General features: G+C 38.6%; 1 protein-coding gene across 6 annotated transcripts in view; it reads right to left on the reverse strand.

Annotated features, from left to right (window-relative positions):
- Nucleotides 1-18,584, reverse strand: part of LOC149168262 (vacuolar cation/proton exchanger 3-like) — a 373,424-nt gene that overhangs the window by 196,982 nt on the left and 157,858 nt on the right. For all 6 annotated transcript variants that reach the window (XR_016259740.1, XM_089428183.1, XM_089428181.1 and 3 more), the window contains exon 8: nucleotides 18,215-18,349. Coding sequence is in view for 5 of the 6 variants with exons in the window: in XM_089428183.1 (XP_089284309.1) it covers nucleotides 18,215-18,349 (135 nt within the window). In the remaining variant the exon portion in view is untranslated. The remainder of the gene's footprint in view (nucleotides 1-18,214; nucleotides 18,350-18,584) is intronic.

Here is an 18,584-nt window from a genome sequence, read left to right on the forward strand (position 1 = left end):
TAGCTCAGGATGGGGAGCCTACCAGTTTCCAGGAGACAGCTCAACATCAGGTTTGGCTAGATGCGATGGTAGAGGAGTACAACTCCATAATGGTGAACGATGTTTGGGAGGTAGTGCCAAGGCCTCAAGACAGATCAGTACTAGGTTCGAAATGGATCTACAAGATCAAATACGCTGCAGACGGCAGTGTTGAAAAATACAAGGCCAGGTTTGTGGCTAAGGGGTATGCTCAAAAGAAAGGAATTGATTACGATGAGACCTTCGCCCCGGTAGCCAGGTATACATCCATTAGGACCGTGATATCTCTTGCAGCTCAAATGGGGTGGGAGATTCATCAAATGGATGTCAAAACGGCTTTTCTGAACAGGGTAATAGAAGAAGAGGTATACATTGAACAACCAGAGGGCTTTGAGACACATGAGAAGTAGTCTCACGTATGCAAATTGAAGAAAGCCTTGTATGGGCTGAAACAGGCACCTAGAGCATGGTATGGTCAAATCGATGGCTACTTGCAGAAGATGTGATCTGTCAAGAGTGATGTGGATCTGAATCTCTACTATCCGGTTATAGAGAAAGAGCCGCTAATCTTAGTTCTGTATGTGGATGATCTCTTTCTGGCAGGATCATCCAGGCTCATTGGGGACTGCAAGAAGAATCTAGCCACAGAACTCAATATGAAGGATTTGTGACTAATGCATTACTTCCTAGGGTTGGAAGTTTGGCAGCAGAAGGGAGAGATCTTCCTTGGGCAAGGGAGGTATGCTACAGAAATCCTAAAAAGATTCAGGATGGAGGACTGTAGACCCATGGCTACTCCAATGATCACCACCTAGAAGAAGATTAATGCATCAGAAGTCAAGGATGTTGATCCCACCCTATACAGGCAGCTCATAGGGTCCCTGATGTATCTGGTCAATACTAGGCCAGACATTTGCTACGCTGTCAACACCCTCAGTCACTGCATGGTGGAACCGAAGAGGGCACACTAGGTAGCAGCCAAACACATTCTTAGGTATTTACAGGGAACAGTCGATTATGGACTCTTGCACACCAAGGATAAGGATATCAGATTGAGTGGATTTACTGATGCAAATTGGGCAGGTAGTTCAGTGGATCGAAAAAGTACCTCTGGGTACTATTTCAACATTGGATCAGGAATGACCTCCTGGTGCAGTAGGAAACGGAAGTCCGTGGCTCTAAGCTCATCTGACGCAGAATATATGGTGGCAAGCACAGCCTCGTGTGAGGCCATATGGCTTAGAAAACTTCTTTTGAACCGATTCAGAAGGAAAATGGAGGCGACCAAGATCATATGCAACAATCAGAGGCAATGTTTTAAAACTCCGACTCCGACTCGGCCGAGGATCGACTCCGACTCCGACTCCGAAACGGTAATGACTCGGCCGGCTCGATTTCAATGACTCGGTCGTTGTAAAAAATACATTAAATAATTTATTTTTTTTATTAAAAAACATAATTTTAAATATTTTAAACATAATTTTAAAGATTTTCATTCATGTTTCCAAACACACAGCATTATAATATAGATGGAAGACAACATATGATCAAAGTAGGCTCATGAACCAATCCACTATATCAAAATGGTACCCAATGGCAATACATAGTCGGCGACCTCCAGAGACGTGTCCCTTCAATCAAGCAACAAATTGTGTATAAATAGAGACCTTGACCTTGTCACCTTTACAACTGAGGGAAAACAAACTGGCAAGCTGAAAGTGGTGGCCATGTGTTTGAATTTTCCACATAAAGTTATGCATCATGTATGTTTGAATGCTAGTTAGATTGTAGGGCCAGCATTTACCATCTCTAAACTTCTGGTCTCAAAACGAACCACCTCTCCTCCCTTGGTTTTTCATTTTCTCCCTGGGATTTCCATCTGATTATATAAGGTGCAACACACCCTTTCAACTTTGATCTTGTGCCTACACTAGGTATGTGGAAAAGGGGTTGAATGACAGTACAATTAAAGAAATGATAACACAATGAAGTGGGGTGAAAGCGCGATAAATAGATCCAACTAACATGTTTTTCATAAAGTTTTAATGACTTTTGGGTTTTGGGAAATATCCATTGCTTTGACAACCCTTTTGACATGCCAAATTGGAAATGTGGGCATATAGAAAGGAAATTAGGTCAAACTAACTTAAATTTTGTCTGATTGGTTATGTTGGACATATATCAATGCATTACATAAAAACCCTTATCTTTCAAAATATCTCAGACATAGAACAATAACACGCGGGCATTTTCACAACAATTACGCAACAAACACACATACATTCATTTAATGGGCAATGTCTGGTCAGTTTTCTAAGAAAATATATGGCTAGAGAGTAGATTTCCTACCTTAGACAACATGAAAACTTGAAAACTGCATTAAACATTTGAAAAAATACCAAAAAAATGAATTTTTTTTATGTTTTTACGCTACCCAGCCGTCCCCTTGTGACTCGGCCGCGTCATATCGGACCCGGCCGGGTTGACTGAGTCACACATGACTCGGCCGAGTCATGTGTGACTCGGTCAACCGGACCGGTTTCTTGGCCGGGTCAGTCCTCTGGCTATTGAAACGGTTCGACTCGGCCGAGTCGGTTTCGAAACGGCCGGTTTGTAAAACAGTGATCAGAGGTGCATCAAGCTCTCTGAAAATCCAGTGTTTCATGATCGGTCAAAGCATATTGATATCCGGTGTCACTTTGTTAGAGACTGTGTCCAACAAGGAGCTGTACAGTTGAGCTACACTCCTACAGGAGAACAGGTGGCGCACATCCTCACCAAGGCCCTTAGAAGGACAAAGTTTGATTACTTCAAGGAAAAGATGGGGATGATAAAGAACCCATTTCAGTAACAGAAATGAGGGTGATAGCAACACGAATGCAGAGGGAGTTATAGTGACGATGCAGTGTTGGGAGAAAAGGACCAGCAGCAGCATGGATGCAAAGGGAGCTGTTGTACAAATGCAACAGTGGCAGTAGCAGAGCCATGGGCAGTAGTACAGGATGTAGCAGTGCAAAGGATGTTGGGCAAGGAGGCTTAGCATCAGCACAGGGACCGATGCCAGATGATCAGGGTGATACTCAATGAGGAGTATTACTAGAGCACAGTCCTCACTAAGAGGGAGTGTTAATTTGGGGTAGCATCGGATGTGCTCTAGTCACGAAAATTGGTGGAGAGGCTAAAGCACATGAGATCTCCAAGACCCAGAAATGGTTTGGGAAGAATCTAACCAGTTTGGAAGATATTAAAATAATTAATATTTTTAATGGAGTCCCTAAGTCTAAACTTAGGGAAAATAAAATATTAATGTGAATTAATATAAAACTGAGTTAGAATGGTCCAAAAGTCATGGATCAAGCCAAATCTAATCTTAGCTGTTGATTAGGGACTTAATCTCGATCATTGATGGACCAACGAGAAAAGTATAAGAAGAGGCTTGAGGGTCAGTTGGAAAACACGTTGAGGGAGACCAGTCAGTTCGATTTCTGGAGCGGGGTTAGCTGAGAAATTCGAACTAGTGGTCTGGAGAGCAGCAGGAGGCAGCAAGTACGGAGCAGAGAGTCAGGATCAACAACAGAAGACCAGCGCAGAGGCAAGAGAGGCAGACGCAGGGCCTTTTAGGCAGACGTAGAGGCAGCAGGAGACTGTGCAGTCACTAGAGAGCCTGCGTGGGTGATGCAGAGAGGCCCAGGCTAACACAAACAAGCAGGGGTTGATGCAGAGTCTCTGGGAGCTACGCAGAGGTCAGTCAGGCTGACGCTAGGACTGGGAGAAACGTTGGAGAATTTTTCTCTCTGTTGGTTAAGCCAGTCTGGCACCCGGTTGTACTGAAGAATTGCTGAATAATAAACTCCTCCCTTGCTACACCGGTTTTCCCACATTGGGTTTTTCTAGGCACTGTTGTCCAAAATATCTGTGTCGATGTGTTGATTCTTGTGCATGTGTGTGTTTCTGTATTATGATGTGATATCTATAGCATAATTTATTTTAATGTTTATTGAAGGAATCTCATAAATACCTTATTGAAAATAAGTAGGCAAAGTAAATCAAATATTGCAGTGATAGATTTTTCACAGTACAAGGGTTATGGAAATAGCATTTAATCAAGAGCACCAAACCCTCTATGTAGCTTGATGTTAGAGCAATTGACTGTTCAACTCCTTTATTATGACGCTAATAAAAGGTACCCATCACTCAAACAAAATCTCAATTTGACATGTGAAGCTTTTTCTATCTTAGCTTACTGCTTAGAGAGTGATATCAATGATGAGGATCCCAATACATGCAATGATTTTAATGATATGTAGATATTTGTTGTTGCATGACTTTTTTTTTACACTAAAGGCCATCCAGAGCCTCTTTGTTGATGTATTTTTGGTTCAGAGATGTATTGCACTAAGTCTTATTTTGGTTATATGCACTCTTGCTATATGCTTGCACTCTTACTTTTACATGTTTGTGTATAAATGGTTTGGATTCATATGGATGCACATGAATATATATGTTTTTCTTTTAAATTTGAATATTTTATGTGTTTTTTCATCAACCAGTTTTTTTTCTAGCTCCCAATCTCCAAATTTTGTGGTCGACCAATTTCGTTCTGATACCATTGGTGGAAACAATGAAGGCCTACTATCTTCAATAGACTTGTACCCACCTTCACAAGCAGAGGATCTAATCATTGTTGTTGGATCTCTGATTTTGCTTGTATCAGTAACAAAATTCAAAGTAACAGTATCTCCCTGTATTTCGGTTTTCTCTTAGAAAAGCAGTTCTTCTATCAAGTTGAAAACTAAGAAACTCAGAAACCCTTTAACCGATCTTTGATTTCTTCAAATATTGTATTAATGTCTTCATAACTTTGTGCCCTATGGAAAATCATTTCAAAACGACAACGCTCATGAAGATAAGTTTTATATTTTACTTCAAAACATTTTCTTTTAACCACTCCTTTTGGATCATTCCTTTTGAGTCTTTCATGTGCCAACCAAATTGCTTCTAGTTGCTTTGACCCTTTTCACGCGTGTTGGGTGTTTAATAAAGAATAAATTCCCACTGGAACAGGAAAAGTAGGCCAAATTTATTTTTGATTCTTTGCCAAAGAGACAGCAATACCAGTAACTACAGTTTGATAAGCAAGTTTCCTGATGACTAACCTACCAAGAACATACCTAGGAAGAAGATGAAGGGAAACCTCATATCCATATCTTTTGATATAAGAAAAATCTTCTAAATCAATCCCCTATTTCCTTTATTCTACTCCATCTCTTCTTGGGTAAATATGGGGGATGATTGGTTTCTCAGTATGATATGCAGCGAGATGATAGAGTTATCACAGATTTCAGAAAAGGAATTTCTATAATTTCCTTAATGGAAAGGTAGTCTTATAACAAACTGCATCTATCAGAAATTCTGACATGATAAATCTTGGACATTGCTCTGGGGGTGTTTCCTTTGACCTTTTCATCTCCTGTTGTAAATTAGATGAAAGAATATCGGCCCAATTGATCCTTGTTCCATTCTGAATGACTTTATGAATGAGACAAACCCATTCCAATTTAAATCAATGTTCCACCAAGTTTTTGCGACACAGGGACATGAGAAGAACGAGACACACAAGGGGGCGTATTGGAGCAACCCCAAATTTTAGGGATATCCAGGGGGGGCGTGGCCACGTGGGGACATCGGGGTGTGTGTGTGTGTATGAAATTATGAATGCATGTATGTATATATGTATATGTATAAATATATATAAACATGATTCAAATTCAATAATGAAAGACATTGAATTATATTATCATAAATGATTCAATGAAATAGAAATAATAGAATATTGTATACATTGAATTAAATTCATCATTCTAGAATCTACATTGATTTAAATCCATCATTCATCATTCTAGAATCTACATTAATTTAAATTCATCATTCATTATTCTAGAATCTGATTAGTAATAAGCAAAATAGTAGAAACTAAAGTCTGAGATTAGAATAGTAAATTGAAATTACTCAAACTCAAAAATAGTAAAAATGCTAGTTTTAAATACCCAGCAACTAATTTAGTGAATTTGTAGCAATGAAAGACACTAAAACTGAAATCTTCAAATACATTCACCAAACATACTGAGTATTCTAACCTAGCATGCACAGCAAAAAATAAAACCTGCAATGTGTATGTTCTTATTTCTTCTTTCAGCAATTGCTCATTCACAAAATTACAAATAGCCCATTCTGAGCTTGTCTCCATGGCCTCATACAAGTAGCCCATTCCGAGCTTGTCTCCATAAACCAACCGAAGAACCCTTAACAAAGGTTTTGAAATGGCACACACCTCTTGTACTCCTACCCAAAATCTCTTATCATATGAAACTAGTCTGCATATGCCCTCTCCCTCTGGTTTGCAACTAATAGACAAAGCACATCAATCTTGTGAAAGAAACATGCTCTTCACATCCCACATAGAATTCAACAGAGACTGAAGAGATATGAAAGTAGTGGCAAATCGTGTAATGGCAGGACGCACCAACTCTTTGTTGTTGGTGAATCTTCTCATCAAGCTAAACACGGATGCATGATTATATATAAATTTTGATATGCTCCTAGATGATTCAACAATACCCCTCACAAGAGGAATCATACCTATATCCTCCAACATCAAGTCAATACAATGAGCAGCACAAGATGTCCAAAACAAGTTAGGATACCTCTCCATAAGCAACCTGCCAGCTGCAACATAATTTGCAGCATTATCCATTATGGCTTGGACAACATTTTGTGGGCCTACTTCCTAAATTAAGATGTCCAACAACTCACATAAGAAACGTGCATCTTTAATGTGTGCAGATGCATCAACAAATTTCATAAACATTGTCCCCTTGGGACAACTAACCAAGCAGTTAAGAAGGGTCCTATCCTTCTGGTCAGTCCAACCATCTAACATTATTGTGCATCCAGTGTGTTCCCATGATGCCCTAAACACCTCCAATCTAGCAGTGCAATCAGTGTTTTCATCTTGAAGAAGAGGCCCTCTCAACTCTGCAAAGGTAGGGGATTTGTTCCCCGGGTTAACGATAGTAATAGCATCAAACATAGGTTGGTAAAATGGGATTGTCTTGGCAATGTTGAAAGGAACATCACTCCATAGAAGACACTTACTGACCAACCTGTCAGCTTCTACCTTTTCCTTTTTCTAAGTGTCGATTTGATGTCAAGTTATGCACCATGTGTGGTTCTAGGAACAAAAAAAGATGAGAAAGTTGAGGGGTTGGGACCAACGTTGCATGAAGCGGGGACGAAACGGGGACGTTTTTTGGAAGTGGGGACGTGGAAGCATCATTTTCTAAAAATCTAGGAAGCGAACCGTCTCGGAAGCGTCTACTATATATATTCAAAACAAACATCCCAAATACCAAATTAGTTGTAGAAGACACGAAAACATGCATATTTTTACATAAATTAAGATAGATATGGCATCCATGATTCCATTGTACATCAAGGATTAATTATTCGAGAATCAACCATCTATATTCTAGCAATTACAAACATACATTAAATTTTTAAGCATATTATAAAACATAAAACATTTAAGCATATTATAAAACATAAAACATAAAGCATATTATCTAGCAAGTGAGCAACTGTAAACAATAGTCATGTCCAAAATTCAAATAATAATGTTTACAAAATAGGCCACTTGACTACCACCAAGACAAAAAGTTCAACTTCACAACAAGCCTACAAGTCTTATAATTAATCTATGAAAAAGTAGTAAATTATGAATATATCTACTAATCTCTCCTCCTTCCACCACGAAGAGTATGTGGCGGTGGGCCTCCACGTGGTGGCAATGAAGAAGATGGTGCCTGTGGAAGTTGTGGAAACGAAATTGATGAAGACGAAGCAGCTGTTGTTGGTGTTGAACCATGGAACCTGGGAACCAAGGGACCAAAGGGGGGTGGCATCTCAACTCGATCATCATCATCCTGGAATCGCTCAAAAAATTCATGCCAAAAAAAAACCACTAGTTAACAAAAAAATTAAAAATAGGAATTAGATAAATGCTTTATAAGCAAAATTGACACATTTGAATTCAATGGAAATACCACTTATTGACTGAATTTTGAAATTCATACCACAATGGACATACTTGGATAAGATCCTCCTCTAATTGCTCTAATCGCAACACTCCATCCTCCAAATTGGGCTCCTCTGGATTCTTATCCCAAACCTTAAGGTCTTTATTAGTCTTTGCATCATCACAGTAATGGGGCAACAATCGCAAGTTGTAATGAACATAAACCAAGCTCTCTGCCCGGCCTAAACTCAACCTGTTCCTTTTAACATTGTAGATGAAAGAATAAGAGCTCCAACTCCTCTCTACAGAAGAAGTGTTTACCACTTGTGATAGCACCCGCAATACCAAAGTCTGTAGAAGTGGAGTGGCGCCTTCATGCATGTTCCACCAGTCAAGAGAAGAAAAACTCTCTCGATCTCTAATTGAATGCGTGCTCCAAATGGACAAGTGCTAAAGCATATAGTTACTCAACTGTTTTCGTACCATGGCAGCCTTCTCCTAATTAGGGACTAATTTATCCAATGCAATCATATATTTTTCTAGAACCTCTGGATCTAGGTGTGGTTTTCTCCTACTCCCCCCCCCCAGGTGCTGGTGTTGAAAGCCATGATCAATTATAGTATTTAGGTGTCAAAACATATGCTAATGCATGCAATGGAACATTTGGGATTTCCCATAGTTTTTCCACCTTTGCACGAATATAATTGTACAAGGTGATATCTCTACGCTCAATAATGTCTTTAATCTGCCCCAACATGCTATCCATTTGCTCATACACCTCACTAATTATTGGTCGATCTGAATCTGCAAACTTGATCATGTAATAAATTGGTTTGGTGATTTGCAAAACATATTTAACTTGTGACCAAAAGAACATGTCAAGAACCATGATCCAGAGGTCACCATATTAGTTAAAGCTTGTCTCACCTTCACTAGCCGCTTAAAGGTGAGGTAATAACTTGCAAACCTTGATTTTTCAAGTTTAAGCAACTGCAACTTGGAGTAAGTGCCATAGAAGTAGTTCACCTTGAATGCCCTGTGATAAATTTAATAAGTTGCTTCCCTTTCTTGCAAAGCTCATTAATCCACCCACATTCTTTATGCTTCACAATATCATGCATCAAAACATTCAATGTGTGCACCAAGCACCCAGACCAAAAGATGTGTGGATGAGTACGCTCAATAACTTTTCATGTTTCCTTACAATTTGCTGCATTATCTGTGATCACTTGAACCACATTATTCGAACCAACATCTCTGTTTGATTGCAATAGGAGATCTATAATGTTTTGGGAACTTGCACTTATGGAGGAGGAGTCATGACATGTAATAAATACTGCACCACTAGTAGAAACACCAAGAACATTTATCAAATGTTGCTTTCTAATATTTGTCCACCCATATGATACAATGGCTACCCCACAATCCACACTCTCGATTGTGAAATGTGTCAAAGCTCTTTGAACCTTCACTTTTTCTCTTTCTAATAACATTGTTCTAGCTTTTTCATAGTTAGGGGCCTTGTATCCTTTTGGGGCTTCATTAATGGCCTTTACCATTTCATGCCAATAGGGAGAACGAAGCACATTGAATGGTACACCGCAAGCACAAAGAAATGGACTATCTTTCCATCCACATCATCCCTCCCAGCAACATTCAAAAAATCCCCTATTGTTCTTTTACCTCCAGAGCTTGCAGAAGTACCATGAGGAGATGAGCTACCAAATCTAGAGGTTGTGCTTGATTCAGACTGAGTTTTTTGTTTCTTACTTTTTTGTTGTGCAACCTCCTCTATTTGGATGTATTTTTTTCTTTGTTCAGCTGAAATGTTTGGGCAAATTTGTATCCCCACAACACCCTTTTTATCATCAATGTCCATCACCCCACAAAGATGCCTCCTCACATGGGTATATGAACCACTAAATGGTCTTCCTCCATGACAACCATGATGGCACAAAAATTTGTAGCTTCCACCACCTTTTCCCCCTTCAAGTTTGGTCACATAGTTCCACAAGGGTGTCAATGAAGCTTTCCCCTCTAGTGTTTCAATGTTCCCTTCAAGTGCATCCCCCTCCTCTTCAAACCCTTCCTCCTCATCATACATTGGGTCACTCATATGGGGACCACTATCCTCTTGTTCTTCTTCCCTTCTATTCCTACTCCCCCTTGCCATCATTAAAACCAAAAGTGGAATGATACATAGAAGCCAAAAGAACACCATCTTGGAATATGAAAATAGGTGGTGAACAACCTACAATTAAATGAGCAAGAAGAAAGAAAAAGAAAGAGTAGGAGAGAGAGGAGAAAAATACAAAAAACAATGACAAAAAAATGAGGGAGTTTGGGGTTTGCACTTACCTCTTTAGCTCTTGTAGATGGAAGCCCTTCTTTACTCTTCCCATCTCCTCCTCCTTCTCCTAGCTCCTCCAAGCTCTCCTCAAGTCTCTCCTCTCTTTTCCAAGCTCTCAAAAAATACAAGTGAGCAAATGAGAGTTGAAAGAGCCTTTTAATCCCTTCATTCCCTACTCTAACCCCACTTGGACCCACCCCCAACCACTAGATAAAATTAAAAATTAGAAAAAAAAAAAAAAAATTGTGGGGCCACACAGCGGAACCGGCCAACTGCCCACAGAATCGGTCTCAAAACTCATCTCGGCAATTCTGAAACGCAGATCAGGCCAGACGGTTCCCACAAGGCAGTAAGCGTCTTTTCTGGCCCGATCCGCGTTTCGGAATTTCCGAGACGCGTCTCAGGCGACAAATCACCCACGGAATTGTACGTGTCGCGTTTAGAAGTTTTGATCTGAGGGGGGGCATTTTGTGCAACACTGGTTGGGACATGTGGATGTGGAAGGTGATGCTGAAGAACCACTCTCACTTCTCCCCACTCTTGAGGCCCCTACAAGTTGGCTTTTTAGTGATGTTTTCGTGTCTTTGCCCTCCTCTTTATCCATCAACGATTTAATGCCCTGTCGGATGATTTATGGAAGATGGATTTGGGCAAAGTTCTATATTTTGCCTCGGAATTTGCCCAAAATGAAATTATAATCTGTTGACACCCCCTGACATATGCTTGCCACACAACTTGCAAGTCAAATACATTCTATTGACCCCTCCAGATTCAAGTATAGTATCAGATTCACCATATTCCCACATAGGGTCCAAAAGTCTTGGCATTTTGTTTGAAACTTTGAACTTGAATTTGAACTTGGGCAGAAAAAACTATTGAAAAAACTTCAAAATTGCCCATCAAATAAGAAGCAAACACAAATGTAATTGTTGATTTTAAATTTTAAATGCCTCTTCTCACTCACTTGAACACACTCAGATTCACTACACAAGGGTTTGAATTTTTGTCATTTGATTCTTGAAAGTTGAAAGTTGAAGTTTTGATTCAATCTACATTCTAAATAATTTTTTATTCAAATTTGTAAGCAAAAATAAGCTAAAAACAAACTAATAGAAAGATTTAACAAAGACTAAGATAGAAATTAAAATACATACCTGGCAGCAGAAAATCGGCACCTTGAATCTCTCACATTGAGCAGTGGACAAATCTCCAACTCCATGCCACAAAACTAGCAAATTTCCTACTCTTGGGCAATGGCAAACACCTCCTCTCTCCACAGGGACGAATGGCAGCAAGAAGAGTGAAAAATGAGTGTTATTTTTGCCTTTTCCCTCACTTATCCGTGGCATGGGCGAGCTCCATGACTTTTTGGATCAAATCCCGATTTAATCCAGACTTTTATGATTTAATCCCGACTTTTTTAACAAGGAAAAAATCGCCAAAAATCTGGCCGATTAAATCGGCTAGTCCAAAAAAATCAGACTTTGCCGATTTAATCGCGACTTTTTGTCGACTTTTTCCACACTGGGATAAAGGCATCCTATGGAATGATGACCTCACAAATTTTCCTTTAAAGATACAATGGTTCAAAATCATTGGTAACCATAGGAATGAAGGCATTGGAGAACACCATAGATGGAGCAAGCGAGCCTAGATTATTCTTTATATGTATAGAACCCCTAGAGAAACCCTAAAATAGATGATCAATGAAAACCCTTGGTTTGAATTGCTACAAAAATGCCACTAGTCAACAGTTTTTGGATTGATCAAAAGAATTAACAGTAAGGATTGTTGAGATATCACTAGGGCAACAATTAGGGTTGATTTCTCTTTACTTTGATAATTGCTTGTGATTATGTGTTCGCTTCTTATTAATTTTATTACATTTTGTTCATCACACAATTACCAAAAACACAAACCTTGAAGATCGCAAAAAGACAATGAACACAAGATATAGGCTTCAAGCCAGGAAAAAACCCCTCCAAGGGGGAGACCTAATAAATTTTTCTCTTCTTATAGAATCATATCAAAGTGAGAATTCCAAGACCCAAACACCAAGACCAAGACTTCCCACAAGACCCAAGTCAACCCTCCTTTTCAAGCTTCTCGAACAACTCAAAGTCAACTCTAGTCAACGATAGTCAATGCCTTCAAAACTCAGTGAAACTGCAGATTTTCGGCCCATGCAACTAGGTCTACAATTTCAGCCCCTGCAACAGCTTCAAAAATTTGCACGTGTGAGAATTAGGAAAAAAATTTTCCACCTTTGACCTTCTCTCTCTCTCCTTTGACTTTTTCTCTTCTTCTTGACTTTTTTGTTGGTTTCTCTCTCTTCTTGGCACAGAAATTGAACTTGCTTGAGATGCTCCAAATGAGGACGAGTTGCATTGCATTTATACACATCTAGAAATCAAATGGGTCACTTCCAGGGCTGACTTGGTCTTGTTGGGACAAAATTGACATTTTTGACTCAAATAAAAATATTTTTCCACTTTCTTTTCAAAGTCCAAATGGGACTTGACTCTAATACAATAATTTGACTCATGAAAAATATTCTTTTGACTCAATAAACCCTAGAAGCATGAAGAACATGCTTGACCTAATTAACAAATTGACTTGAGCATGAAACCCATGCTTGAAAAAAAAAATTCTTTATTTTTGTTTTTACATAAAATATATAATTACATAAGTACAATGACAATTATGAAGACCGAACCTAGTTACAATTTTCAACACTCCCTCTTAACTAGGGAGGTATTCATAATTACACAACAAGGTACAAGGAAACTCTCAAATTGAAATATTCTCATAAGAAGAGTCAGATTGATAAGCCATCTTAAGCATCAACATCATGACCAACATTGTCAACATAGCAATATAGCAAGGCCTTGACTAACAAGCTCTATCTCTCCACTAGATTAGAGCACAATGTTAGGAGGCATACAAATGGACACCACCATAGCCTCTTAAAGCACATAACCCATCTGGATGTTCACTATGTATGTCCTTTTAGGACTATTATTATCTTGGATTTTCAATCCTCAAAGAATATCGGTCCTCTTCAACCACTCTTATCTTGGAGACCCTGTCTAATCCTCAAAGAGTGCCAGTCCACGAGACTTCCTATTTTAGACTCCTAATCCTCAAGGAGTGTCAGTCCCAGATGCTTATCCAATCCTCCATTCTCCCGACCAGTGCCTTCACTTAGATTTACGACTGTTGGTCCTAGTCTAGTGCATGACACAAGGAGAATTAGGTGTCCCTCGTCACTCCCTCTCAATCAAGGAGGTAATCCTCATTACCTCCCAATCAAGGAGACTTAACCATAAGCTTCATTTTGTCTCGTTCATTAGCTACACCTTCTATTGTGGAGATCTTTGTAGTAGTTACAAGGATCCTTCTTCTTGTACCATCATATCATTCCTGAGCTTCGACCTTCTTGGATGTTGGGGAGCCAAACTTCTTCATAATCTATTTTCATGACAGGGTTATCGCCATCAACTTTATTTATCACTTTCCACCAACGATCATTTGTAGTACCTTTGTTATCAGAAGTGTTTTGTCAAACCAATCAATGTAGAGTTTGATTGTAGCTTCTTTTCTTCAACTAGGAAAGTGAACTTCTTTTAGATCAACATCGAATCCATTATGACCAACCAATTATCTCGTATCTGCTACCTTTTTTGCCTTTGTAGTGTACATATTTTTGCCATATATTCTTCTAAGCCATTACCAGTGCAAATCACAATGGCCTTTTCGTCAAGATGTCAAATTTTGCTTCTTGCTCCCTCTGATGTCAACATCCCTGTATATGTCTTGTCTCATTATAATACTAGGGTTATTCTTCATGTTGCTTATCAGACAATCTATTTCCTGAATGCTTCAATATTGTATCTAGCAGAGTCTTCACAACTCCCTCTAATATTGTCATTCCTATCTTACGTTCTTTAAGAGACCATATCGAATGCTTCTTCTTCCTATCTAGATGAATTCCTTCTGAACGAGTTGCTTCTTTATCTTGAAGATAATGTCTATGATGAGACTCCTTTCTTAAGATGAGAGGTGCCTTAATTATACCTTCATGTTGTAACTTGACTATCTTCTAGTTTCTTCGATGCTTGTTTTCTTCTAGAGGAATGTACTTTTGCCATGTCACAATAGTTCATATGATGAGGAACCTTCTTCTAACAACCATTGTCATGGATCCTAGTGATCCCTTCCTGCTAAATGATTACTTCTATAACATGACAACAAATAGTAGTTGCATGAACTGTGAAGTGCTATATGGCCCAAATCCTTCTACCCCTGCTTTTCTTAGATGATTGCTTCCAATGAGATGCAACTAACTATGTAGACTCTAATCCTTTCAATGTTATATGCTTCTTTCCTTTATGCCATCATTTTTCTACAAAAGTAACTGCACAAGCTACTCTAACTGCCATCTTTTAATGAAAAGAACAGACTGCTAATAAACCTGGTAAGGTGGAGATCTTCAATAGTAGAGATCTTTATTATCTTCATTCTTCGACTTATTTTCTAGTTCTTCATTTTCTTCAGTAATGTGAGCTTCACTCCTTTCCTTCCTCTTATTGTTCTTCTTGTTTTGAGGATCCTTAGGACAATCTCTTTTAAAGTGCCCATATTCATTGCATCCAAAGCATTGTACTTTGGACATATCTTGTCTTCCACTTGTCTGATTATTGTTGTTTATATTTTTCCTTTGACGAGGTTTAAACCTTCCAAATCTTCCATTCTTCTTCTTAGTTCTAGTGATAAAACCTTGAGACCTTTCATTGGGTTCGGTGTCATCCTTGGCCTTCAATATTGTTTCTTCTATAACACATAAAGACCATAGCTTATCGAAGCTTGGAGTTTCCTTTCTAGAATATATGCTTGACACAAAACTACTCCATTCTGAAGGTAAAGCATTGAGTATACAAGTAGTCAAATTCAAAATCTAAAACAACTTCTCCAACTCCTTCTAGTTGATCCCTCAATTGTAAAACCTTCATAAGATATGAGACCAAGTCTTCATACTTCAATAACCTTGCCTTATATAGTCAATTTCATAAAGATATCTTCTGACTGAGGTACTCACCGAATATAGTTTTACCAACTTGTCATATATTGCTTTAGATGTACCCAAATCTGCAATAAATGGAATAAGATGATCTTTGATGGATTCAATGAGAATCCTTTAAGCCCTAACTTCTCCTTTAGTATACTTGGCCCATTCTTGAGTCTTATCCTTCTCTGGTTCTGTAACTTTTCCAAGAACATAGTCCATGACTTCATTTTCTACAAGTATCAAATCTATTCTTCTCTTCCATGCTTGAAAGTTTGATGACCCATCTAACTTGTTGCCTTCTTTACAAAATGAAGTCATTTGATTTGAAGATTGAGACATAGAGAATAGTATAGTATTTGTCAAAAGGGTGTCCTTCTTGAAGATGTCTTCAAATATCTAGTTGCTCCCAAGACCTTCTAAGAGACTTCAAAGATGTCCTAGAATGATGACTTCTAGGATGGTTACTTCAAAGATGAATGATGCTTCCAAGAATGTAGATGATGTTCCCAAGAGACTTGATGCTCCTTAAGTGATGACTTCTATAGAGATATCTTCCAAAATGGATGATGATCAAAGAACTTCTAAGCGAGAGAGATGATGATCTTCTTCAAAAGATGATAAGTAACCAAGAAATGATAGAGAGAGAAATCAATAGTTTAAGTAGTGGTCTTCCTTCAAGATGAATAATGAATCTTCTTCCCCAAACCCTTCCTTGTGTCTTTCCTTATATCCTTCAAAGTATTTTTGATGAAAGTCTTCCACTTATGCCAACAAGAGTGATCTTCAAGCTGCCTTCTCCTCATCTTAGCTTTGATACCATGTTGAGAAATCACTAGGGTAGAAATTAAGGTTGATTTATCTTTACTTTGATAATTGCTTGTGATTATATGTTGGCTTCTTATTACTTTTATTATGTTTTGTTCATCAAACAATTACCAAAAACATAAACCATGAAGATCACAAAAAGGCAATGAACACAAGATATAGGCTCCAAGCCAGGGCAAAACCCCTCCAAGGGGAAAACCCAGTAAATTCTTCTCTTCTTATAGAATCAAATCAAAGTGAGAATTCCAAGACCCAAACACCAAGACCAAGACTTCCCACAAGACCTATGTCAACCCTCCTTTTCAAACTTCTCCAACAAGTCAAAGTCAACTCTAGTCAACGCCTTCAAAACTCAGTTAAACTGTAGATTTTCGGCCCCTGCAATAGAATTTCGGCCCTACAACTACATCTGCAATTTCAGCCCTTGCAACAACTTTAGAAATTCGCAAGTGTGAGAGAATTAGGACAGGTTTCTTCCTCCTTTGACATTTGCTCTCTCTCCTTTCACTTTTTCTATTTTTCTTGACTTTCTCACTGGTATTCTCTCTCTTTTGGCACAGAAATCGAACTTGCTTGAGATCCTCCAAATGAGGACGAGTTGCATTGTATTTATACACATCCAGGAGGTCGAATGGGTCACTTCTAGGGCCAACTTGTCCAAGCAAGGCTGACTTGGTCTTGTGGGGACAAAATTGACATTTTTGACTCAAATAAAAATATTTTTCCACTTTCTTTTCAAAGTCCAAATGGGACTTAGTCAAGTCTCACTAGCACCACCGGTTGAGTATGGGTCTCGTTAACAAGACGACCCAGGATCAAACCTCACGGGGGTGGTTGTGCCTGTGCTAGGGGAGGATACGTGTTATAAAATCCAGTAAGCTTAGGGCTAGTGTGGCCCAGGTCGGGTGCGATCCCCGGGTGACTTTGACGGATTAGATGGCCTTGGGTCGCGGTTTCTCAAGCCACAGGTCAAGCCTGGAGGATTACAGACAACTTGACAAACAAACAAACAAAAAAATTCCAAATCGTACTTGACACTAGTACAATAATTTGACTCATGAAAAATATTCTTTTGACTCAATAAACCCTAGAAGCATGAAGAACATGCTTGACCTAATTAACAAATTGACTTGAGCATGAAACCCATGCTTGAAAAATAAATTTCTTTTTCTTTCTTTTTTGCTTTTACATAAAATATATAATTACATAAGTACAATGACAATTATGAAGACTGAACCTAGTTACAATTTTCAGCAAGGATCACACCAACTCTAATACCATACTGCAATTTGTATCGGTCAACATAAGAATCAATGAAACCAAATCTCACCCAAATTCTATTATAGCCTCCTCACACATGCTAGAAAGAGATAGGTCTAACATTATTGAAGCAAGCAAAATCAAAGCACAAGTGCAGAAAACAAAAATATGCAAAGTGTGCCTAAGAGAAAGATGCCAATTACAAGAAAGAACATCAAACGAAATGCCTTTAGGCCTACAACACTTTCTTTTTAAGATCAAAAATACTCTAACGTATCCCTTCAAAAGGGAGTTATGGACCCACAAAACAAGGACACACATCCCAAGAGGGTTATTCAGACTACATACCAAGTTTCACCAGGTCATACCTATTCATACAATAAAAGCATTAAAATATGGCTGTATCTATAATTACAAGTACATAGTGAAACATACAAACAAGTCGCAGCCACATGTACAGATTACACTAACAATTTCAAGAAAACTCCTGTCTAGTAACTTCACAACATGTTGGAATTATAAAGAAAAGAAAAAAAGACAAGCCATTTATCAAACACTATACATGACAAGACCTTGGGAACAACATAGGCCTGATAATTCCAGTTCAGATTTTGATTACCTCTATGGCATTTACAAGATATCCTGAGAGAAAAGAAATCCAAGCAGTAAGGATAGCAAGCCATGATATTGCTTCCCAATGGGTTATCACAGCAACTTCCTCTTCATTTGTAACTCCTCCATTCTCTCCCTGAGTCTGCAACCAAATCCCAGTCAATGTATAGTGAATTACTCAACATCTCAAAAGAACATAGATTCATCTTCTAGATCACCTAACAAATAAAAAAGTGAAAGGAAATTAAATAATGTTGTGTTATTAAAGGGGGAAGTACATACACATGGGAGACCACTGTCTATGCTCATATTTATAGATCTCAACTAGCAATTACAAGAAGTTACAAGATAATTGTATATCTAACACTGCATAACTG

The sequence above is a fragment of the Pinus tabuliformis genome, chromosome 4_2 (assembly GCF_031772625.1).
Source record: "Pinus tabuliformis cultivar Carrire ecotype Pingquan chromosome 4_2, CPIR1, whole genome shotgun sequence".
Lineage (NCBI taxonomy): Eukaryota > Viridiplantae > Streptophyta > Pinopsida > Pinales > Pinaceae > Pinus > Pinus tabuliformis.